The 25788-nt window shown below is 47.4% G+C and overlaps 2 protein-coding genes across 8 annotated transcripts in view; one reads left to right on the top strand and one right to left on the bottom strand.

Moving 5' to 3' along the window:
- SAMD4A (sterile alpha motif domain containing 4A) overlaps positions 1 to 24013 on the top strand; it is a 216173-nt gene extending 192160 nt beyond the window's left edge. For all 4 annotated transcript variants that reach the window (XM_019725736.2, XM_019725735.2, XM_074327456.1 and 1 more), the window contains 5 exons: positions 105 to 223; positions 4908 to 5109; positions 6427 to 6553; positions 14449 to 14532; positions 19618 to 24013. In XM_019725736.2, coding sequence (XP_019581295.2) covers positions 105 to 223; positions 4908 to 5109; positions 6427 to 6553; positions 14449 to 14532; positions 19618 to 19646 — 561 coding nt within the window. In that variant the 3' untranslated portion in view covers positions 19647 to 24013. The remainder of the gene's footprint in view (positions 1 to 104; positions 224 to 4907; positions 5110 to 6426; positions 6554 to 14448; positions 14533 to 19617) is intronic.
- The window catches only part of GCH1 (GTP cyclohydrolase 1), a 139981-nt gene that overhangs the window by 37977 nt on the left and 76216 nt on the right, over positions 1 to 25788 (bottom strand). The window lies entirely within an intron of this gene.

Raw genomic sequence — 25788 nt, 5'->3', positions numbered from 1 at the left:
AAAGGCAACTGCAAAGACGCCAGTGTTTCTTCCTATTAATTGCATGTTTCTCCCTCTAATACCAGGCTGCGTCACCTATTAAAAAGTCCTGTTTGTTTTTGCAGGCATTTACAGAGACGCAGAAAAAAAGATTGTTGTCATGGAAACAGCAGGTGCAGAAGCTTTTTCGGTCTTTCCCTCGGAAAACCCTTCTAGACATATCAGGATATCGACAGCAAAGAAAGTATGTTGGGATTTCATTTTTTGTAATGCACGGTGGTTCCCAGGTGCCTCATTGCCTGCCTGGGATCCTGGGGCAGCAGAAGGCAAGGCATCATTCCTTGTTCACCAGGATAACCTGTGGCAACGTTCATATCACATTCCTTAAACAGGTGGGGTTGGGAAAAGGCTGTAATGAGAAAGAATTCCCCAAGGAAGAACTGAATGCACTCTTTTGTAACTCAGTTTACATTGTCAAAAGGACGGCATTAGTCCAGACGGGCATCAAGGGGAGAGTGGGTATGATTTAATGAATGCCTGAAGAATACTTGGTGGTTTATCCCCAAAAGGGGGCTTTGAAAGGACAAAAATGAATTGTTCTGTCAGCACCTTAAGTGGTAGTATAATTTTTTTCTCCCTTCTAGCTGCAGACAAGCTAATTATAGTTGGTGGCAGGGTGAAGAGCCCTGTGCTGGTCTATTTTGGTCTGAGCTGCAATCTAAGAGTGGAGCAGTACCATTCTTGATTTTTCATAGTACTTCAGCTTCTCGGATGCAGTTAAAAATAAGCCTCAATGTACTTTAGAACCCATTACCTTAATCTGGCTTTAAATTGAGGAACCCACTTGCATGTTAGAGGTAAATTATAGTAACAATCTGGGAAAAGAGTTAAGAGGAGGGGTAGAGTTAAGCCTTGAACAATGACAGGGAATTTGGGGGAAATCAGCAGCTATTTTACATTTTTAAACATGAGCAGATAAGAATTTTTTCCCTTGCCCCTAAAAAGTTCTGAATTCATTTCTCAGTGCAGATTTGGAAGCTCTGTCTGTGTTGTTAAGGTTTGGGGCATTTATTTGCATAAGTGTGCCTGAAAAATCACTGTTTTTATATTATCTAAGTGAGATAAGGCCAGTTAGAATTTGTGAAAAGTCTTTTATTAAAGATTAATGTAAAAATTAAAGTGTTATCGTATTCCAGCGTATACAATACGGTTATTTATTAAACAAACATTGAGCGCTTACTATGCTCCAAATGACGGTATCCAAGCACTTTAAAAATATGAATACATTTAATCCTTACAGCAACCATAGGAGGTAGAGGAGCTACTCTTTATTTCTTTTTTTTTTTTTTTAGGAGCTACTCTTAACCCCAATTTACAGGGAAGTTGGTAGGCAGTGGCATCCAGGATTTGGAACAGTCAGGCCAGCTCCAGAGTCAGGGCCCTTAACACGTTGCGTACGGATCACGAGAATCTTCGTTTTTTTCTGAGCCATGCATTAAGGACGGATAACGAGAATCCTAGTTTTTACTGTTGACTCTTTTTACTTTGCACATTTTATTAAATTATTTGTGTTTCGTTAATAACAAAGGAAGCTTTCTGCAGTATCACACCAGGAGGGATTACTAACATCATAGGTGAGTAAATCCTAAAAAATTCCATAGAAAAATAATAAATGACATAGAAGCATTTACACTTTAAAGAGAAGAGTGCATTTTAAAGTAGTTTCTTTTAAAAACCTGCTGGAACAGAGGGGTATGAAGGATTTAAACCCCGCCGTACGCAACGTGTTAACTGCTGCAGACGCCAGCTCTTGGCCTTTGGCTCATGTACGGAAAAGATGGGCAGGATGAGCAGCTCTTTATAACCAGCTCCCTGGCCCCACGCCCTCTGCCATTGGCCTCCCTGGTAGGTTAACTGTACCACCTTTTCACCTGAGGATTCCTCTGGCCCCAGGTGAAAGGCCAGGCCTGCTCCTCAGCCCCCTGCCCTGGGGCTGTACCCCTTCCCAGGCTCTCTCCTTTCTTGTGAGGGCAACAGCACTTCTCCCAAGTAAGAGGAGGACGTTCCAGACCCCTCTTGTAACACCAGCTCCTCGGGAGACAAGTTCCAAGAGGAAGAAGGAATTTAGAGTTTGAAGCTGAAGATAGAGCTTTTAAGCTTCTGCTGTTACTTCCGAATGTGGTGTCCCATGCCCTGCCTGGTCCTTGGTTTGCATCTGAGTTCCCATTAACCTTGACCTCTCTCATGTGTTAGTAACTAAAGCTTGTATTGGTTGGGCTAACCCAGCATTTGCCAGATTGGAGTCCCGATGGATCTCTTTTATTGATTAGATAAGGATGAATTCAATCATCGCTTGTAGATGTTCAATTGGAGTTTGCTACCTAAAGCTCTAGAAAATAATTTGTTCTGCTAAGTATTACCTCTGGGATCTTTTTATGCTATTAATTTGCTTTGAAGACCTGTTTCTCCCATAATACAAAGCCCAGCCCCTACTTGAATCATCACAAATCCCAAATTAATTGGTTCTTATTCAGTCTTTTCACACATTTCAAGGTAATGAAATCAGTTGGTTCGATTTAGGAAGGCGGTGAAAGAGAGACAGAGATGGGCAGAGCAAGAGAATGAAAAATGAAAACTTGCTTTTGTCACTTTGTTCTCTCCCCAGAAAGAATGATTATTTCATTCAGCCTAGTGATCTTAAGTAACCTAAATGTTCACGCCGGTGGCCAGCAGTGGCAACACTCAATGAGACGGGCTTTATAATAACCAACTAAGGATGCCACAGTAGGGTCTCACTGTCGTTAGAAAGATGGCCTATCCAAATTCTCCTCCCCCCTACCCCCACCCACCCTGTCATCCAGATGTTCTGGGTTCTACCGCTACATACCACCCAGGTCATGGGTCCTAACTTTAGGCCTAGAGCCCTCATTTCTCTGGTGACTAAATGTCCCATAACAGAACCCTCTGCCCACATTATATTGCTTAAGAATATAGCCTTGCCTTCCTGGAAGCACAAATCATTTTAGCATCACTCATTGACTACTGTATTTTGCATATGAAATAGCTTTTTAAAAATCCAACCAAAAAGGAAAATGAGCAAGAAAAAAAAAAAAAAAGCCATCTGCACTAAATAAGGAAAAGTCTTAGCAGAATACTGAATCATCTGCCAGGTGGCCAAAATTCTGACTCCAAAAGCCAAAGGCCTAGTGTTTGTAGTTTAAGAGAAAACAACTACTACTCCATCCTTGTCTCTCTACCTGTCACTCACTCAGCTTGTCCCTCCTCCTCCGAAGATGTCTTCGATAATGTGAAATTACTCCTACCCCTCCTGGCTCCAATTTATTCCTATCAAATCAAACATTTTAAACCTTAGTAAAAGAAGAAAAGGGAGAAAGGATGAGATAAAAAGAGAAACCTAGAACCCATGAGTGTCCCCCTTCTCACCACATGTAGATGAGACTCTGACTGAATCAAGAACCCTTCCTTGGGCCACAAAAGCCTGGAAGTGGACACACACCCCAAAATCAGTTGCAGTCAGCTCATAGTGAAATTCTCTTCCCTGCCCTCTCTCTGCCTAGGAAATTCAGGTATCCTGGGGAGACGAGAAACATTTTCAGAGCTCAACTGTGCTGATGGCTTAGATGCCCCACCCCCTATGCACACACAACTCTCTCAGGAAATGACTGTTTTGCAGGGGCCCCCACCCCCACCCCCACCCCCACCCCATCGTCCGTCCTCAACTAGTTAAACTACGTCAGCCCTGTCTCCCGGAGTATCCTCACAGGTTTGGTACAAACCCTCCCCTGTGTGGCTGGGAAAGCAAGTCTGTTCCATCTGGTGGCCATTGGAGGTAAAGCATTTTGACTTAAACATCAGTGAATGACTAAAGCTGACTCTTCTTGGAAAGAATGTGCTGGTTCCTGAAACCCTGCTGGCTGCTGTGTGCCCTCCCAGAACCTGAGGCATGTTAGAAAGGACAAGTTCCTCGGCGATGAGGTCATAGGACTCATGGGAGCTCAGCGTCCCAGTGCAATGCCAGGGTCTCCCGCAACCTTCCTGCATGGACCCAGGGGAAACACGGAATCTCTGGGCCTTTCTGCAGGGAGGGCTGTGCAGTGGGGGAGCAGTCGGCGTCCGAGGTCCAGAGCACTTGCATTCCTAGGTCCATCTCCATTCCCACAGCCCTCACTCTATACCCCGGAGGTAGAGGCCCAGACATGGGGTCAGCTCTTCCATTTGGAGAGGCATCGTAGTGGCAGAGGCCCATTCATTCTTTCATTCATTCAACCTGCATTTACTGTGCCAGGTGATTCAGTCGTGAAACATGCAGGACCATGAGGACAGACACCGTCCTTTTCCTCATGGAGCTTACATCCTGTGAGGCTCAGGCAACTTTCCCCAAGTCTGCCACACAGACAGACATCAGAAACAGACTGTGGTGCTGGAAGGAGCACTGAGCTGGCTCTGCCGCCCTCTTGCTGTGTGGCCTCTTGACAGGCGTGTGAGTGCTCTGGGCCCTGTGACGCAGCTTGGAAGAAGGGCCAAGGGCTGCTGGTTACACTTCTGGGCTGCCAACTCTGCCCCCTGCTGGCCATGTGACCTTCGCGAAACGATTAAGCTTGTTTTACTTCTCCAGCTCTAAAGGTGGATAGAGGGCTACTTCACAGGGTTGTGGTGAAGAGTGGAGAATCAATGTAAAAGGGCCAGGATGGTACACAGGACACACGCTGCGCGTGATCTTTGCTCTCAGATTTTAGCTGTCATTTTAATCATAGCCTTTTCCTGGCCCACAGACCCTAGGAGCCCGTAGGCCTCACAACGGTCAAACTGTGAGCAGATCCCTAGTAGGCGTCCCCCTGGCAGCCTGGGGGTTGGGCAGGGCTGAGGGTGACATATGGGCTCTCATTCTCCTCTGTTCACTCTCACAGTCGCGGCTTTGGGCAGTCCAACTCCCTCCCGACGGCCAGCTCTGTGGGCGGAGGCATGGGCAGGCGGAACCCACGCCAGTACCAGATCCCCTCCAGGAATGTCCCCTCCGCCCGCCTTGGCCTCTTGGGCACCAGTGGGTTCGTCAGCTCCACCCAGCGCAACACGGCTGCCAACCCCACCATCATGAAACAAGGAAGACAGGTTTGTTCTGCCTCAGGAAGCAGGGTGGGCAGCCACACTCAGGGCCTGAGGCTTCAGGTTGTGTGCCCCCAGATGTCTCCAAGGTGAAGGGAGAGGCCCAGGGAGGCTGCACAGAGGCAGTGTTCCTATGCTCAGCAGTAACGAGCGTTGTCTGCATTGTTCCTCAAGGCTGTAGCTGCACCTGGCCTCACGGGGTTTTGCTTGGGATGCCACTGGGACCACTTGAACCTTGGGGACCCTGCACAGAGGGGCCTTTGGGAAGAAATGCAAAATCTGTTTATCTGCTTCCATCCTTGACCTGCCCCCTGCTAACCTCACCACCTCCCAGATCTGGGTTCTGAGGAGATGCCAGAGCACCTAAGAAGCTTTCTTGGCCTTTTTATTTGTGGCAAATAGCTCCTTTGTCGTGGTCCCAGCTGTGGTGACGAATCCACAGGAAAGAGCCTGAGAGAGGCTATCAGAGGGAGAATTGAAACATTCTGTCAGTCAGGGCCAGGCTGTCCAGAGGTTCTCGCTGTGTGACTTAGAGCTGACAACAGCTCCTTACCCCTCTAGCCCTGTTTCCCCACCCCACCGAATGCTTTCCATCTCTGTGCCCCCAACTTTGTGGGGCTTCTGGGCCAGGGCTAGGATGGGAGGGACACATGTGGGTCTAAAGTTCTGGATTGTCATGAGAAATTTATGGATGACAGCTTGGTTTAAAAACAAGAAAATAGGTCCCGCAAGACAGACGGGATCCACTCCCCCGGGGAAGCAGCACAGAGTATTCGAAAGCCCCACTTTCTGACCATTGTGGGCAGCCCCCAAATAGGTTCAAGAGGAAGTCACCACTAAGACACCCACATAATAAGAAACACACAAGCTCAGTTGTGCCAGCTCCTCGCCAGCTGAGTTCTTTTTCCTCCCTCTTGCTTTGTAGTAAATTATAAGATTCTCAGAGAGAAAATCAAATGAGATCCCTGAAACAGTTGGTGCTCTTCGTCACAAACGTTTATAGAACTCCCCCCGTTTCCAAGCAAAGTGACAGGGAAAGCAAAGGCAACAAAAAGGATAAAAAGAGTTTTGGAGATAGTGAGGGAAAGAGGTGTCCAGATTAAACTGAGGGCTAGACAGGGGCCTGGGACTAAATGAAAGGGAATCTAAATTCCCTCTCTATAACTAAGCAGATGGATAGTGTTGGCCTACAAGCCCTTTTCCTGAAATTAGCAAAGAATTCTCCCCAGGGACTGGGTCCCAGCTGGGGGTCCTGTTCCCCACCCCCACCCCCACCTCCAGGGCGTCTGGACTAACGGGTTTCCCCTTTGTGTTTCTCACTAGAACCTCTGGTTTGCCAACCCAGGGGGCAGCAACAGTATGCCAAGCCGCACCCACAGCTCAGTCCAAAGGACCCGCTCGCTGCCTGTGCACACTTCTCCACAGAATATGCTCCTGTTCCAGCAGCCAGGTAGGCCCCGCACTTGGTCTGTCACTCTCCTGTCCCCTTGACACCGAGGGCAGGCCAGATTGCCAAAATAGATGCCCCGGTGAACCCAGCCGGAAAGTGCTGAGCCTCCACTGTCACCACGCATTCTTGTGAGGTTACAGAAGCATTTCCTTTTTTAAGCTGTGCCTTGCCAGCATGAATAGCGGCTGCTTGGCTGGAAGCCAGCACAAGGAGCCCCAGAGCTGTTGCAATCTGACAGAGATATTTTTGATACTAGTCATATTCTTAAATTGATAAAACCAGAGATACCACTAGGGGCTTTGGGGGGGGGAGATGGGAGGGGTTCCATGTGTCATGGGAACGGCGGTGTATTAATATAAAGAGTGAGACAGAGGAAGAGAAAACTTGACAGCGTTGATGCTAAGACCCACCCCTGGTTTGGGAGTGCCTTGCAAACATGACTGTTGGACCAGCCATCTTTCCTTTACTTGGTTAAAGAGTAGCTTGGTACCCTTCAAGTCAATTTCACCTTTACCATGCCCCCTGAAACAGAGTAGCCAGAATTATGTGTAGCTAACAAATACTTGCACCCTTTCTGTATGCAGACAGTGACCTCTTAGACTCCACAAGTAACACAAAGCCACACAAGCAATTAATTACTGCACCTACCTAGATGACCCTCTAGGTGGGCAAACCAGACATGCGTGTACATGTAGGAAAATGCCCACCCTAGGCGGTAGATGTACTCTGTGCAATAAGTCCTTATAGGAGTTTAAGGAGAGGAAGTGTCGCAGGGACCCGTGGTAGGCAAGGAAGCTTCTTGGAATTGGAGCTGAGCTTCAAGGGACAGAGGATGAAGAGCTGGAAAGAGTAGGGCGGGGTTGCAGGCAGAAGGAACAAGGGAGCAAGACTGCAGCAGCGGTACAGAGGCCACGGTGAGTCCTGCGAGCTATGGCTGGGCCGAAATGTGGGCTGAAGTAGCAGCAGAGGGACCAAGGGACCTGAAAAGATTGTGGCCGGTGGTGGGGACTCTGAACCAAGGCCAGGGAGCTCAGACCCTGGCCACTCTCACTGGAGAATCGATGGAAGATTTTGAGCAGGGGATTATGCAGGGTGTGCGTGGAGGAGTGCAGGGGAGGCAGGATGCAGGCTGGGAGGCCACTGAGGAGGAGGAAGGCGGAGGAGGAGGAGGAGGACGGTGAGGAGCCACCATGGGGGCGTGTGTCAGGAAAAGAAGGGGCATCCACATAGCCCAGATGCTCGTTTACAGCCGTTTCTTGACTTCTAGAACTCCGTATTTGCGCACTTTTGTTCTAAAGCTCCTTTTCTCCGTTTTGATACTTGTGTCTATTTTTCTTCCCAAGAAGAAATACTTCATAACATTTGGGGGCCTGAAGGCCTTTTCCCTGAGTTATTTAGTCCCAGCCTCTGTCATCTTGTAGAATACTGTATAATCCATTTCCAGTAAGAGAATCTGAACAAGACTTGAAGACATCCTGGGTACATGGAGCTCTTTGACCTTGGATGAATATCCCACCCGGACCCAATCCTGGGACTGCAGCCCAGCCCCCTGGTTCCCTCGCAGGAGCCCTAGCTGACTAATACACTTCAGTACTAATACACGTGGAGCCTTCTCTGTTCTTTCGAACCTCTTTCTCCTCCCCTGAAGCTCTCTTCCTAGTCCTCAGTCCTCTTCTTGGTTCCTGGCTTAGCCGGGAAGACCAGGCGCACCGGGAAGAGCTGGGCCACCCCTGAGGGGAGGACTATTTAGGTTCATGGATGCAAATCCCCCATGGGTAGCTTTGTTCGCCCCACCCCACCCTCCGTCCTCGCCGCTGTACAGCAGTGCTCAAGCTCATTTCCACCCTCTTCCCGTGAAGCCTCTGTTCCCATAGTTAAAGAATCAAATACTACAGAAGAGCTTGTAAGGAAAAGGGACTGTCCTCGCCTCCCCCTCCCAGCCCACAGGCCCATTTCCTAGAGGCAGCTACTTCTAACAGTTTTCACTTTTCCTGGTAGTTGCCTGCGAGTCTCTAAATAATGTTCTTTGCACACTGGACTTAGAATCCGGAACCCTTGGGGTTTTATTATTTTTAATTAGCCTCTTGCCCAAGCATTAAAACCCCACTTCCAACAGGCCCTAATGAATCATAGCATTTCTAGTACCAGCCAAGGCACGTAGACAGTGCTACTCCATATTTCCCGATTGCAGATATGCTGGTGAGCGCTTGGCAAAGGTCACTCCTACGTCCTGCTCAGCACACTCGGCCCAGGCTGGGTGGCGTGTCCTGGAATGTGATCAGGAAGGGCGAGGCAGGGCCCAGCCATGACCAGGATCCCTCGCTGATGGGAGCAGAGGCTGCAGAAAGTCCCTGTCGTGAACCCGGGGATGTTGTTCCCGGCCTCTGCCCAGGGTTCAGGTGCATCCCTGCCATTGCAGGTCAGATCCTGGTTTTCAAGACCACAAGGCACTTCTTCCCAAGGAGGCATCCTCCTTCATATGGCAGCCTTCTAACTGCCACTGCCAGGCCCAGACCAAGGTTCATCCTCAAGAGACGAGGTCTCAGAGATGGGCCAGACACATCTCCTCTGTAGATGGGCCTTTCCCCTCAGGGCAGCACATCCTGGTTAGTGAGTCAGGCGTCTAGGGGTAGGTTAGACTATAATAAGTGTCAAATCAGGCAGGCGGAGAGTAGCTTTTGTCTTTACACAAGCAGTAGTAATAGTGAACACAAAATGTGTGACCAACCCACAATTAAATACTCTGAGAACTGTGTTACAGTACAACATAGTGGTTTCCTCCTGGCCATGAGATGTCTTCAAAGCATCCACTTTAAACCATACGTGCAAATCTTGAAGACTACAGTGCATTCTAAAGGAGCTCCTATTCTGTTAACTTAAAATAATTCTGTTAAGCGGATGGAAGACTTTAAATATCTCCAAAGAATATAGAAAAGGCTGGAGGCTACAACCAGCCCTCAAGTTGTATATCAATTGACCAGTCACCTTGTTTCGATTTATAAGACACTTTCCTCTCTTGGATCTACAGACTCTGTGGCCCCTTGGAGGCCATGTCAGGGGTGATTTTGCACTTTATTCCCACGTGGACAGGTTTTAGATGTTTCCTAGGACACACCAGGAGAGCCATGTCTGATTGTTACCTCTCGCTGGCCTCTGGGGAGAGTAAGAAACTAAGCTGGTCCTCTACGAGTGAGGGTGACAGGCTCTGCTACACTCACCAGGGAGGTTACTTGAGCTCAAAACAAGTGTGGCTGCCGGCGAGAGTGGTCACATTTCTTGGAGAGGCAGGGTGCTTTCCCAACTGGAAAATTAGTTTGGAAACTGCTTGCAGAATACCACCTTATCTTGGAAGCAGATCTATTCCTGCTGACCCGGGCTCAACCACCCTTGGGATCCAGTCAGAGAGGAAGTAAAAGCAGTCCTGCAGCAACACTGGGAAGCCAGAGGCTCCTCGCCACCTGGAGGGCCTGACAGCGAAAGGGCAGAGGGGCCGGAAGCAGGCTTCAGAGGAAAAGCATTGGGGAGAGAAGGCTGGCAGCCTTTCGGAGCTGCATTCTGGAGATCTCATCCTCCCCTTGCACAAAACCATATGCAAACTGCCCTTGGTACGGGGCCACCCAGATGTGAGCTGGATAAGGCCGTGCCTTCCATGCAGCATTTCGTGGTGTGACACGCCTGTTCACAGCAAACATCCCCTATACACCAGCTCATGACTGGAATTCTTCCACCATTACAATGCTGCACACCTGGGAACACAGCGCTTGAGGCCTTTACCATTCGTTTCCTCCCTAGTGTGAGTGAGTATCCCCCGATTCCTTTCAGAGAACTGCCTTTTGAAAGAGTGGGGAGAGGGAGCATGCCATCAGTGCATTGGGTCCATTAGGGCAGTGGAAGGGGCTGCCGTGCAGAAGCAGAAACCAGAATAAGGACCCACTTAAAGTACTTGATAAACATTTGCTCCCTGCCTTCTAATAAGCAAGGCAAACAGCCCTGCTCGGGAAAGGCAGATAACGGGTAGGATGGTTAGTAAAGAAGTCAATTCTATCACAGCCAAGAACCAAGCTGGGCCTGTGTGCCCTCCTTGCATCTGATAGTCAAATTCAGAGACGAACTTGGGGCAAGATGGTACGCTTTTGTCTTGTACCATGTTCTACTTATTTTTTCGTGAAAGTGGGAATCCCAGAGGATTTCCACAGCATTTACTTCTGCAGATTCAGGACTGAGGCCACCAGAGAAAAGCCTGGATCCCCATAACAGACTCACGGGTGCGACTCATTCATTCCTCATGTTCCTCTACCACCATCCATGACCTCTCTGTGATTATCAGCTTGCCTGCCACGTTGACCCATTTGCCTGCCCACACTGCTTGCTCTTCCTTTTGTTACCATCCTCCCCCTTTCTTCTCGGTTCCCAGCTTTGTCTCCCCTTTCTTCCTTATGCCCCCATCAGAATGGTCCAGGTCCCACTTCCCATCCTCTGTCCCTTGCTCGTCAGCCTTGTCTTTCCTGATTTCTCCCCTTTTAGCGACCCCACGTCTTTCTTAAGCAGACTTTCAAAGCCTTTCTAGTCGTTCAACAGAGTAGCCTCAGCTGTCATTGACAAAGTGAAATTCTAAAGGTTTTTTTCTAAAATGCTCAACTTGTCTCTTGTCCTAAAGTCCTAGAGAAATTCGCCTCCTACCTCAGCCTCAGTGACCTGAGAGAGATGCATAATTGCACCTTGGGTGCCACAGACGTGAAATTCAGCAGGAATGGCCTGTTTCTGCCAAGGAAACAGTCACATGGGGCCCGCCAGGTGGACCCTGCAGCGGCACTTCATTAGGGCTGGGCAGCCACTCCCTTCCAGAATCTTCATGACCCTGGGCCTGAACACAACTCTCTGTACTTGTGGGAATTCTAAAAGGCACAAGTAAACAGCCTAGACACTGAGCATCCTAGAATTGGGGAGCCTCACTAAATACCGGAGTGACCTGGTGGTAATGGGAAGAATTTCTAGTACTTAGAGATGGCATTGGAGCTGAAGAAACAGGCCTGCTTTGGGTAACAGCAGAGAAGGCTCAATTACAGAGCGTCTTTCCTTTTTGCCTTACTGAAGACTGGAAACTACGTCTGCCTGGTCCATTAGAGATGGTGGCCCAGAGTAACTGCAATGAGTTCTTTGGGTTCACAGGAGCCATGGCTAGAGTTGGCCTGGTGATTACTGTGGGCCCATGGGGCAGGCGCTGCCCGAATGCTCCTCTGGGGCTTTGAGAGCTCTGCCCACCAAACCACACGTGGCTGAGGGCTCCTAGTCTGAGATGGAAACTGTTATCTACCAGCTGGTCTCCCTCTGTCTTGTATGTGCAGGGAGGTGCCACCTATCTGTTTTTATCAAATACACAATTAAATAGTCACACTATTAGGAAACTCGAGAGTATGAACATAGGGGTTTCTCCCGAGACTTAGAATTTTTCAGAGCCATTCTAAGAGTGGTGGGGGCATGACTCCCCAGAACGCCAGAAGAAAGATCTGGAGGATAAAAAGCAAGCATGCCAACTTACAACCTAAAAGAGCAGCCACTGAGGTTTGGAGATTCTGGCGCAAAAAGCCCCGCATTTCTCAGCCCCCTTTTTGGAACACGCAATCCCAAGCTTGGAAAATGGCATTTTGCTGCGTGTTGGCAAGAAATCCTGCAGCTGAAACGCTTCTTTCCAAATGTCGAGCATCTTTATTTATCCAAATCTCTCCAGTGTTTGTTTAAAGGGAAGTGCTAGAGAGTAAACTAAATTTTACAATGAGCATATGGATGGCTATAATTGCTGAGGGTTTTTTTTTTTTTTTTTCATATTTGCTAACTGGCTATATATAAAATTGTGTTTCTCTTTTATAGATTTCACACCCTGAAGGCTGCTAATTTTTGCATGCATATGATTTTCACATGAATGGATGAAAATGCTAAAATACTCTTCCCTCTGGATTGTCTGATTGCCCCAACCCTACTCTGAAAGCAACCAGTGGGTGGGGATGGGGTGACCCTTGCATTCTCCCTCTCAGCTTCCCCGAAAGCCCAGTTGGCCTCTGTCCACACATGATCTGGCACACTTGTCCTTCAGACCCATTGATGCTGGAACTCGTGTCAGAAACGCTATCTGCTCCTTAGTGCCTTTTATATTGATCCATTTTGCCAACCTTCTCTTTGAGAATTTTAAATAATGGAAACGATATCTGCCTCTGAATGAGCTGGTAATGGGGAACACAGATTGCAAAAAATATTTAAATGTATTAACTAGTCAAGGAAAACAAATACTGTGGTTGAGCCATTGGTTTCAACTTCCTATCCCACCAAACCACCAATCTCATCGGTAATCCCCAACCCCCAGCCCCGAGCGCCCCCTGGTGGAGATGTGAAGGAGCAAGGAATGGCCGGAAGTTTGGGACACTGGATCCTTGACAGGTGTAGAATAGGGAAAGCGGGAAGAAGAGAACAGCTCCCAGGGTCACATATGGAGGCAGTGGCAGTATTGAGACTTCCCAGCCACTCCCAGTGCTCATTCCTTTTCTGCCTCGCCTCCATAGGACTTCACAATTCTTAATGGTCAGAGTTTCCTTCTATTTCTTGCTCCATTTTTTATCACTCAGCAGACATGTCTAAGGTGTGCAAAAGGCCATGATGGGGTATTATGGGAGATTCTGAGAAATACGAAAGCATTGTCACTGTCTGCAAGGTGCTTCCAAGCTAGTCAAAAATGTTCAAGAGCTCCGCAGGATGAGGGCCTGGGGGAGAGGCTGACAGTGGGGAGCCCAGTAGGACAGAGGAGGAGGCCCCAAGGGGATGTCTCCCACTCAGAGGAGGGGGGACTGGAGCCTGGGGAGATAAGGAGGGTCCAGGTGGTAGCGGGGGCTTTGTGGTTAGAATGTAAACAGCCTAGTGCTGGGCAGTGGGACCCGCAGACTGGACATCTCAGTGCTTCCTTCTGAGTGCCTGAGGCTGAGTGCTGACAGCACCCACAGCTGCTGCTATGTGCAGGACAGCTTCGGCTCTGGAGTCAGACCCGTGCAGGTGGCTGTCCCAGCTCTGCGTTAGCTGGCTAACCTTGATGGGTCACTCAGCCTCTCTGAGCCCCACTTGGGAATCATGCTCCCAGCACAGTCTTGGACTCAGAAGAGGCACTCTTCATGCTGTGGTTTCTGTTTCCAGCTCCTTATAACAAAACAGAAATGCACCAGGCCCAGTCTAGGTACCAGCAGCAGAGCCAAGTCCTACTCCAATGAAGCAAACATTCAACTGTAGGGAAGCAGCAAATAATATGTCAGATGTTGTGATGGTTATGAAGAAAAATAAAGCAGAAGAAATGGATGGGGGCTGAAAAGATCTGTTCATATATAATCAATAGGAAGTTCTTTCTAAGGAGACTGTAGAACCAGAAACAGAACAACAGAGAGAGGGGGTACCATAGAAATGTCCAGGGACCAACATTCTGGGCAGAGGGGATGGCAGTGCAAAGGCCCTGGGGTAGAAGAGGACCTGGGATGGATCGAAGGAGGGGAGAGCTGTACAAGGGCAGGGAGGTAACAAGGGGCCTTGTAGGCCATGGCAGGAGGTTGGCTTAACTCTCATGGGAAGGTACTGGACTGTTCTGAGCAGAGTACTGACATACTATTATGATGACCAGCTATTTTTAGCCACCAGTTTTCTTCCAGCCACCCATATTCATAGTGGATTCTGTGAGTTTGACACAGAGGTTGGTTGAACTGGTGTACCTTGCCCTCCGTGCTGGCCCCGACAGTCTGCACAAGTCCTCCTAGGGAGGCCCAGCAGACCTTTACCGTGGCGGGTGGAGCCAGGTGGCACTGTGCATACTTTCTCTCTCTCTTTAGAATCCGTGTCACCAACATATAACCCTTTGTCCCCTGCAGAATTCCAGCTTCCTGTGACTGAACCTGACATCAACAACAGGCTGGAGTCCTTGTGCCTCAGTATGACCGAGCACGCCCTGGGAGGTGAGTGTTGTCATGCTTGTATGTTACTCCATGCCTGGAAGAGCTACCAGCCTTCTGCTTCTACACCCTGGCAGGAGCTTGGGGGCATAAGAAAGACACAAGGAGGGGAAGGCAGAGGACAGGGAGCCACACCACACCAAGCTTGCCCCAGCAATCCACTCCTCCTCCTCTTCTGAGAGGTGAGTCAGGGAGACCTAGAGACAGAGGCTGCCCTCTTTCCCCAGAGGCTCCACCCGCTACCCCCCAGTGCACACTGGAGTCTCACCATAGCAGTTGTCCCAGCCGAATATGGGAGCTGGAGGAGTCAGGAATACAAGACATGGATTAGAGTGGGAACATCCCCCACAGCGTTAGATTCTTTCCTTCTCAGCACCAGATCCCCCAGTCTGGGCCAAGCATATTCCCACTTGCTCTAAAAACAGAATTTTTGAAACAAAAATCCTGCTTGTTTTTATATCTCCCTGTTCTAAATGGCTTCCCCAATGCCTGGAGCCCCAAGCAATCTGAGGTGTCCTTTGCAGTGTGACAAGGACAGTCTAGTTGGATGTGCCTGTGCCCCCGTGGAGCTGTGGCCCCGTGGAGCTCCCAGAAGCAGGCAGGTCGTCCCTTCAGACCATCACTTTGGTCTGAAGCCCTGCATCGTCACAACAGCCGCAGGAGGCCTTCAGTGCCCTCCTTGTACTAAATGGGTGCCTTTCTCTGTCCTGGACTGGCCGCCAGCCCTGGGGACGTTTGGCAGGAGGAGAGATGGATGCTCCTTCCTGCCAATGTCCGGGGAGGCTCTGAGTCATGGAAATCCAGAGAGGCCTCCTGTGACCCTTCCCAATAGCCCTCTCCAGTCTGGACACCCCAGAGATGGGCCAACAGCACACCTAGAGCCAAAATCTATGCTATCTGGCAGCAGTGGGGAGAGTGGTGCCATCAGCTACCACTCCAGAGAGCACTGTCCTTCTGACCAGGGCTTTTTCGCTGTTTAGTCTCTGCAAACACAATCGTATCATGAAACCAAATAATGAGGCAGATAACTGGTCTTCGTGGAGCAGAAGTAGAGGGCGGGGACGGCACCCGCCTGACCTGGCATGTATGACACTCTCCACAGCCCGGAGGAAGCCTCCGCTCAGTACCAGAGGGAGCTACCTGCAGGCCGCTCAGGGCTGCTGCCCCAACAGCTCCTTCTGTGACCTCCCTGGGCTTCCAGGAACTCATTTGCAACCACTGCTGTCTTCCTTGACCATTCAGATCCTAGAAGCTTCGAAACATCATTGGTCTGTCCCTGGTACCTCTTCTTCTCCAGCTAACTGAGGAGATTGGGTCAGCACACCCATAGCCCTGATGAGTAATGAGAAACAACCCAAAGGGTGGTCAGCAGATGAATATGAATGAACAAAATGTAGTGTAGCCATACAGTAGAATATCATTCAGCCTTAAAAAGGAATGAAGTACTGACACATAAAACAGCAGCATGGATAAACCTGGAAAACGCGATGCTGGGTAAAAGACACCAGACACAAAAGACCACACAGTATGTGATTCCATTTGTGAGTTTATGAAATTTCCAGGATAGGCAAATCTATAGCGACAGAAAGTACAGATTAGTGGTTGTCAGGGGCTGGAGGGAGGTGGGAGTGGGGAGGGAATGCTAAAAGGGTACCAGATTTCTTTTGGGGGTGATGAAAATATTCTGGAATTAGATTGTGGTGATGGTTGCACAACTCTGTGAATATACTAAAAACCACTGAAGTGTGCACTTTAAAAGGATAAAATGTGTGGTATGTGGATTTTATCTCAACTTTGTTCAAAAAGGGAAACCCCCCGAGACCCTGAGTCATCAGGCCAAGCTCAGCCCAGTGCAGGCAGCTCCAGCGCCCTCCCACCTGACAGTGGCCGGCTAGGTGGGGAGCCCCGTGCCTTTGAGAGTCAGCAGGGAGAACTGGCTTTTCCCCCCAGGGCTAGATATTTCTCAGATAATTGACATGTTGGAAGCTCTTATCAAACAGCAAAGTACTAATATCAACCTCATTAGTACCATGAATGCCAAACGCTCTCTATTAAAGGGAAGCTTCCCTTCAAAACACTTCATTTTTTAACCCATTCTTCTATTTTTTACAGCAAACCTCTCTGAACAGATGTGTTTTTGCTAATGTTTTCATCTTACTAATCTCCTAAGCCTTTTAATTGCTGTGGGTTATTTTCTCTCAATAATCCTCTCTGGTGGGAAGCCTCATAAGCAGTTTCCAGAGCAGAGAATGCAAATTAAGTTCAGGGTGGCCCAGCTGGGCACAGTGGTGGTGTGCCCTCCCAGTACGACAGCACCTCTCCCATGGCTGACCCCTTCTAGCAGCCAGGGAAGATGACCTTGCTGGGGAGAGAATGCCAAAGGTGGGGGAGGGTGTGTAAGTTCCTGTGACGCTGCATCCCAGGGTGGCCATTCTAATGCAGCCGGTCCCTGGGCCTTAGGCCTTGGGGGCCCTTCCTTTCGTGCTGACATCTCTGCTCTCTGTCTCCTCCACTAACTGCTATCCTCCTAGTGCCGGTCTTAAACCACTTTTCTCTTTGTCCTTCCCTTTTCATCTCTTCTTTTCCCTTCCTCAGGCCCCCCCAACAGAACCCCTGAGGAAGCCCTGGGGGTGGGTTGCCTCTGCCAGCTTGGTTTGTGAGTCTTCATTTAAAGCTTTCCTCTGGCTCTCTTGGGTGTGTTCCTGACTGGTGGCGCAGGGCGTTCAGGAAGACTCTGTACCAAGCCTAGTCTTTATTTTCCTCCTGCAGAAGGGTTATATGGGCAGGAATCCTCACAGACACAAAAACAAGGCTCTTCCCAGCAGAATGGAGTCTGTAGTGAATCATACCATGAAGAGAAATGCACCGTTCACTCTCTGATGTTCCGGGGTTCACGCTTCACATGACTCCCTTGCTGTTCCTTCTCACTTTCTCTCCTCACTCCTTGTTGGGTCTGACAGCCCCACTTCTAGCTGATGTGGAGACTTTGTGCAAGTTAGAAAATCACTCCACTTTCTCAAGATGCTGTTCTGCCACTTATTTGAAATTTGTCATAACTATAAAACTATAACCATAAAACCTATCATGATTACATGTGAAGGGCACCCCTTGGAGTTGTGCAGTGCACAACTTGCACAACTGTAAATGGTGAGTCTGGACTTACCTGTTGGTCATTTCTCCGCAGGTGAATAGCATCACCCTTGGAGGAGGAGGTATAGGGTGGGAGTTCCATGAAAATGTGACTTGGAGCTAGGTTAGTTAGTTGAGATTTGCAGGTTTCTAGCTCCCCATTTCCACAACTATGAGGGGTTGACATTAATGAGTGGGCCAGTGAGCCCCAGCAAGAGTGTGCACTGTACTTCTACAAGTGAGGGGGTGACTGCTACACCCTCACCCATGCACCCATGTGAGTGTGCACACATAGACACACTTACTGTGCTCCCCTAAGCACTTATCACTGAGAGCCACCGGAAGAGGCTCGGGTTGACACCCACAGAGGTTATTGATTAGAAGTTTATATCTGGGGGCCTCTAGGATTGATGATCTGATACCAAACCTTCCTCCCCCACGTCCCTGCTGGTGATACGCCAGTCTGGCAGCACCCGTGGGGAGGTCAGGAGAGCCCTGCCGTGGTCTCAGCACTCCTGCGTGTCACTCAGGTCCTTGCTTCCCTGGAGCACGCTGCCACGCCTCTCTCACACCTAAATCCTGCCAAGTAAATCTAGATGCTCCATCTGGTAGACCAGGTTTGTGACATCAAGGCTTAGCCGGGACACATCTGCTGACTCGGTTATCAGCAAGTCAGACGGGCATCCTGCATCTCCCCATCGCCTTCATGCAGTGGTCACTGGACACTACGTTTTTACCTCCTATGATGGCTAATCCATGCCTCTCTCTGCTCACTGATAAGCCCTCGTCAGCTCTAGTATGGATCATTGTAGGGGCCTCTTAACTGGTCTTCCTGCCACAAGCCTTGCCAGGAAAACTGTTCTAGAATCAGATCTGGTAACTCTATTGCTTATAATTCACTAATTACCGACATCCAAGCTCCTGTTCATAGTACACAAGACCCTGATGGTCTGATTCTGGGGACTCTCCTATAATTCCCACGTGTAAGCAGAAAACTGAAAAAGGGTCAGGCAGCCATCGGCTGCCCCTGCTGTTGTCTCACTCATGGCCTCTCATCTCTGGCATACACATCCCCCGCTTCCTTTATAGCCCAATTTCACCAATTCTCCACAACATAGACATGGCATACCCTGGGTAGCCTCAGCACTCTCTCAGTCCTACAGGATTTTTCGGTTCCCAGGCGCAACATCTAACTGTGGTGTCTCTGCCGCTGATCAGATTCTTGAGACGGAGAATCTGGATCAGTTTGTGTCAGATGCATCCCCTGTTCTGCTCTGGGTCAGAGTCACGACTGCCTCATCCCGGTCTGTCAGCAGAGATTCAGGGTGGGAGGGAGATGCTCCCCAAAAAGGGATGTGAGTTAGACAGGTCCACCTGTATGTGTGTTGCAGCCCCTGCCTGCCTCTCTGGCCACATCCCCTGCTACTCCACCGTTCCCCCATCCTTCATCCTAAACCTCCAAGCTGCCCCCAGGCCCCCCATTTGATGACCAACATCACACCTATACACCCTCCCCACCCTCATCCTCTCCTGCCTCCTCCTCTCTTCTCCTACCAGCACCATCTACAGTAGTCATTTTCTATCTCTGTGAAACTGTCCCTCATTTCCCAGGGTGACTTAACACACTCCTTCCTCCATATTCCTGCTGTGCCTGCTACATACACCATTATAGCATTTATCACTCATACTTCCTTGTGGGTTTTATGTCTTTGTTCTGACCAGATGTGAGCACCTAGCGGGTGAGGATTAGGTCTTCACATCTTGGTTCCCACGCTCATTATGGCTCCTGGCAAAAAAATATAGCCATTTCCCAGATGTTGAGTGGGTGGGTATATTAATTAATTAAGCCCTTATGTGTCCTCAGAGACTGAGAGGCCCAACATGCATGTTGTTGGACTAAGTGGACATGAACAGAATTGTTTGCTCACCTGTGGCCACTGTTTACTCCTTTCTCTCCAGATGGGGTTGACCGGACCTCCACAATCTAGAAGCTGAAGATGAGAGCGACCGCGCTGGCCGTGAAATCGACTGCTGCGGGTCCAGAGTCAGCCATCTTCAGGGTTGCACAGAATCCTCCAAGATACTTTGCAGCCTTTTTATCCCCTGGTCCCTCTCCCATTTTGATTTTGTGAGAGCGAAGGTCGTCCTTGTAAACATATCAGTAGCCTTGGATTGGTTATTCTGTCATTTGTTACTGTCATGGGATGGCTTGGTGTGTGGGGTGGGGAGGGGTCTCTAGGGAAACATGAGACTGGGGGTGGATTGGAGGGAATGAATGCAAGTGGCTTCCTGGAAGGAAAGGGTATTAAAAAAAAAAAAAGTACCGCCATGAAAGAGATACAAGAGACACAGGAGGGAGGCAGAAGCCCTGGGATCCTTCTCCCAAAGCCTGCCTTCACAGTCCGGCCTCAGGAGAAAGTCATCGATACATGTGACCAAAGCAAGATGGTGGCTCGCGCTTTTATGTCCCCCCCCCCCCCCATTGGATTTCCCTGAGGCCCCTGCTTGGGATCGAGCCACCGGAAACGGCCACATAGCAACAGGGGCAAGAAGGGAAAGATTCCCTCCAACAAAATTTCAGATAAACTTTAAATTTGTGTATTGTTTACATAACAATTTTAAAGGGTACATAACGTGTAAAGAGTTTGGATAGAACTTCTCTTCATACTATGGTTTTTGTAAAGGATTTGTTGATATGGATTCATTTTTTTTCCCCTCTATTTTTATAATAGCAGCAGGGTTGTCTTTTAAAATGGCTGCCAAGCTCTGCTTCTTGGGCAGAGGGATGCAGGCCTGAGTGGTCTGTCTCTCACCTGTGGGTGGAAGGAGCGTGTAGGTGGATTTGAAAGACAAGATGTGGTTGGAATGGGTAGAGCACTCGGTAGGGCATGAGGAGGACGGCCCCATGTGATCCGCTAGGGTTTGCTCACCGGTCACCTAGAAATGCTGAAAGAATCCGGTGGCCCCTTTCTGTGCTGGATTTGCTTCTCACCCAGAGAGCTTTCCCCACCCTACCGTGGTGTTTCATCCTGTCACTCACTACACACACACACACACACACATTATGAGTTCCACTGAAGGAGAAAAGGCAAGGATGGATATTTTTCCCTTGTGAGAGGCCTTAATACCTAGATAAGGAGCTCAAAACGCCACTTACAGTACCCTTGCTCACAGGAACCTGAGCCTGGGGGTTGCATCCCCGTTGCTCGCTCCCTGCTGAGGAGGAAGAGGAGAGCAAGGCCCAGCACAGTGTATAAATGGTCAGTCAGCAAGTAGCAGAGAGAGCTGTGGTGAGATGTACGGCCCATGGCCCGGGCCCATCCCAGGTGGGCAGTGGAAGAAGATGTGGGAAAGATGGGAACGGTGGTGCTGTCCATATGGTATTGGTTAGGGATTAGCTGTGGTGTTGGCTGATTTATCCATCCACACAGAAGAGACATAGAGCCACTCATTACATGGTGAGAGATTAACAAACTACGCTGCCACAAAGTAATAGCTCTGTTTCTTAAGGGCAAGAATGTACATTTTGGAATTTGATGCAATGGAGGGTATTAGAGGAAATCAAAGAGGAGTTGTGCTCTGCACTGGAAAATTGGGTTGTGTAAATGATGGTATGAATGCTCAGCCAGAGGCGAGATCGGGGAGATGAGATAAGGCCTGTTTATGAAATGGGTGAGCCTAGTGCCTCTTTTTTTTTTTTTTTTTTGTGAAGTCAGAGTCGAAATTGAAAAGATCAGACCATGAAAATCACTGCACTTGTTTATGGTTATTTTAAAAAAAGAAAAGTTAATGTAGTAAATACAGATTTAAAAAGCCTTAATGAAATCCAAACAACTTTCTTTTACCTTCAAGATTAAAAGTATACACCCAACATGGCCTTGGGTGGCATTGGACCTTGGAATAAGGCTTTTCAAGTCCCTTTAAGGTCTAAAAAGCTGGGGACATTGTAACTAGGAGAGCCTTTAGCAAGCAAAGAAGGCTTGAACCTACCAAATCATACATTGCGTTTTTTTAAAAGTTCTCCTTGGGTGACTAAATTCTAAAGATGCAAATCCATGTGCAGAAAGAGGCAGCATTTTTAGTTGATTTTTTTTTTTAACCAAGTGCCATTAACACTCATCTGCCACACCCCTTTTCTAAATAAGCTTAGTGTTACTTGGGGAATGTGTTGGGCTGCACCATCACATGTAAGGCAGGCAGAATAGGTCAAAAATGTTGAAGGCCAAAGGTAAGACCCGAGGGTTTGCGAAGGTGATTTTTGAATGCTAAGAATGTTAAAGAGGAGGAAAAAACAATGGTATTACACGTCTCGTGGAGAAGTGAAAAAGCATTCAGATCTGCTGCAAAACACATATATCCATAAAGACTGGGGGTTGTTCAGAAAACAGATTGTGAACACAATCACATTAGCATGAATCCTTTAAAAGGAAGACCTTAAAGTATTTGCAAATCTGAATTTCTATTTATTCCTTCACTGAATATAGAAACAATGGTTATCTGATTATTAGAGATATTATTTTGGATATGTTACTTATTAACTTGCTATGGCTGGTAACCATGATAAAGTCTGTTATTAATAACAACATAATTCTTTTTTTAAAGAAAGAAAAGCTTATTTTTCATTGACTGTGTATAGATTTATCTACTTAGTTGTGTTTTGCTATTAGTGTTTTAATTTTTTTTTTTTAAGTTGAGTGTTCTGATCAATTTTAGGAGCCTGCCCCCACCTTGTTTGTGTCCTGTGTTGACTGCAGGTATACAGCTCAATTTAAAAATCCTAAAGCAAAAGAATTTTATTTATAAAAGAATTGAACAGTTGCATGCATAAGGCTGTGAAGTCGGATATTTAGTAATAACGCGGCAGTGCCTTTTTTTGTATTTACCCATTGACCCCTAAATGCAACTGTTTTATATTCATAGTGAACATTAAAAATCTCAGAGTAAAATCTATTTCACTACATGTTTTCCCCCTTGTTCTGATTTAATCAGTGTGTATTTGGCATCTCTACACTGTCCCAGGGACAGTGGTGTTCTACGATATTGTTATCATGTATGATGTTTTATTGGTGCTTTTTATTCATAGTGGTTTCTTACCAGAAACAATAGGAAGACACACATGAACTGTGTACAAGAAATGAAACATTGCTGCTGATATGTTTTGTTTTGTTTTTTTTCCACATGTTTTTTGAGTTTCACTTTTTAAACGAGGGCCAGCAAGCAAAATAGATGCTGCTGGGTCTGCCTGCAGAGGGCGGCTGTTTGCACCAAGCTCTCAAATCCTGGGTATTAATTGATCCTTTTTGGTACTCAGGATTGGAGCGACAGCTGGGCCCCCATCTCCCATTTGTTTGAAGAGACACTGAGGGAAACAAGATTTTCTTTTGAGGTGTCACTGGTTGCCTTTTATGGAATGGGAGCCTTCTCTGGGTCTTGTGTTCTTCTGCACCTTTTGTAGCTACTCCCGGTGCAAAGGTTTGTAAATGTGCTCTCCCCAGCTAGAACTAGATCTCACCAAGAGCCTGGGCTTGGGGACTGAGCTGGGCTGAATGCATAGGCATGCAATCAGAAGGGCAGTGAGGGGAGGAAAAGCACGCCCCAGTCTCATTAGCCCTCTGGAGATGTCTGCAGCAGGCAGCTCCAGCTTGGGTGCAGAGAAAGAGCCTGACCAAGGCACTTGGGTGTGCCTCTTACAAGAAGGACCTGCAGGAGGATAATTTGCACATGGGGCTGTGATAACACTAATGTTGTGTTGTTTTTTTTACAAGTCATCTGAGATGTTTGCAAAGTGAGTTTTATTTTTTTGTATTTCCTTTATCTTTACTTAAAGGTGAATGTGTATTCCTCTGGGAGGAATAGGAAGAAAACAGGAATGTTAATAGTGTCAAACAGAAGACTTCCTCCCTTATTAATATATAACCCTCATGTATTTATGCCTAATGTAAGCTGACTTTTAAAAAGCTTTCTTCTGTTGCATGCCCCGTGCAGGCATCCCTATTGTACATGCATGCCTTTCGTCCTGTTTTCCTGTATAAAGTTAGTGAACAAAGAACTATTTTTGCCTAGTTCATGTTGCCAAGCAATGCATATTTTTTAAATTTGTCATATATGGAAATAGCATGTTTGTTACATGTAAAAGCTTTACTGATATACAGATATACTAATGTTTGAAGATGCTGTTCTTTGCAAGTGTACAGTTTTCAAATGTTGTTACCAGTGAAACACCCTTGTGGTTTAAACTTGCTACAATGTATTTATTACTCATTTCCTCCCATGTAACTAAGAATCATGGCTATATTTCATATCAACGTTATATTGAAAGTGAAGGGAAATGATTAATACAAGGTTTTGTAACATTGGTGTGTGTGTCGTTTTTTTCTTTTTGTCAATATGATTGATTAGAAAACAAGAACTGAATCATAGAAATAAGCCACCAAGGAAGAACCAACATAACATCTCTGTAAACTATTCCCATCTGACCATTCTACACAAACTATGTCTTCCATTATGAGCCACTTTTTTTAATAAAGAGGTAGGGAGAGAGGTATAAAAATTATGCAGTTTGGTCTGTGCTCAGAATAGCCAATAAATGCATCACCTGACTTAGAGGCATGTTTCTAAATACAAACTCTTAACCCCGCAGATGATATTGCTGATAACTTACTCTCCACGTCCAATGCCTTTGAAATCATATTTCACCCCTTGACCACGGCATAAAGAAACAGCACGTCCTTGGAAGCTTGGGGTTTTAACAACACATAGTATGAATCTCATTCTAATACTTCTAATTCCAGTATGATATATAATATATATTAATATAAATTCTAAATAATGTCAGTTAAGCATTCAGCTAGCGAGACTAAACTGAGTGTGAATTCTGGCTTCAGTATTCCTTGGCTGTGTGATGTTGGGCAAGGTACTTAACCTCTCTGAGCCTTGAGTCTAGTTTGTTTTTGGCCTCTGATACTCAAAGTTTATGTAATTAGGCCTCTAATCCAAAAAAGAAAAGTTAAAACATAGGCTATCAAAGTTATTGCCACTAAAGCCTAGTAACCCAGTAATGCAAGATTTCTCTGAGGCAACCACAGCTTGATGCTGTGACAATGACCACATGGCATCTCTCTTTTCCCAAGGTTCAAGCTGCTCAAGAGACATGCAAAATCTAAAATGGTCCCTAGAAACACGAAGAAATACCTCGTAAGCTGAGATGTTAAATTCTTCCTGAAGTTAAATTTTTATAACCCAAATGAGCTATATCTCACTGTATGACTCAGTATTCTAAAGGGAAGGGGGGACAGTGCACAAGAGAAAAGTCCAGCCTCACTTTTGAAATGTGTGGAATGAGGGTAAATGTAAGCATTGTGAGATGAAAGGAGAGGCAACATAAAGGGCTCAGCCCCATGCCTGCAACAGGGTTAGTCAGCCATTTTTATCAACACAGTTATAGCTCTTCACCAACGAGTTTGCAGCAGAATGTTCAATCCTGGTGCAGAAATTATTCATATAGTAAAGCTTTTAGGACTCCCTCCAACAGCCCCCTCCTCCCCAAGTCAGATTGAATTCTATTTATTGAAGAGGGATAATTAACACCTATATAGCATACTGGTTTGGAAGAGGCTGCAATGGGTTTGACTCAGGAGCCCAGAAGGGGCACAGATGGGTTCTATATGCTCATGCCCTCTACCCTAATGAGAAAGGCGCTGATCCACCAATACAAAGAGAAGAATCCAAACTCATGAAAGCACCTTCGTCCCTTCAACAGTCCCTCCATCTGTTGGTGGCCCTGACTCTCAATCTTTCCAAAATCTATCGTCACCAGAGTTTGAGGTGAGGGCAGTGAGAATCTGTCTCACGCGTAACCAAACCCAATCCTCCTCTAGAAAAATGTGGAGCTGGCCCACCCAGAGCACAGTGTAGCAGCCCATACTTTGTCCATTTCCCTTTTTCCGCTGGGCAACGCTAGCATATATATCACACTCCAGCACTGATCTCACAAATACCTCCACTGGCTTCTACAAGCACTTCCATCCACATAGCTCCGTCCTTGAAAACCAGCCCTTCCCTGGGCACCTCAGCCTCTCAATCCTCAGTAGTAACTCTAGGACATCCCAGCACACTCAAGTGCTTCTCAAA

This window comes from Rhinolophus sinicus, linkage group LG03, assembly GCF_036562045.2.
Source record: "Rhinolophus sinicus isolate RSC01 linkage group LG03, ASM3656204v1, whole genome shotgun sequence".
Taxonomy (NCBI): Eukaryota; Metazoa; Chordata; class Mammalia; order Chiroptera; family Rhinolophidae; genus Rhinolophus; species Rhinolophus sinicus.
This window is presented reverse-complemented; position numbering and strand designations above follow the sequence as displayed.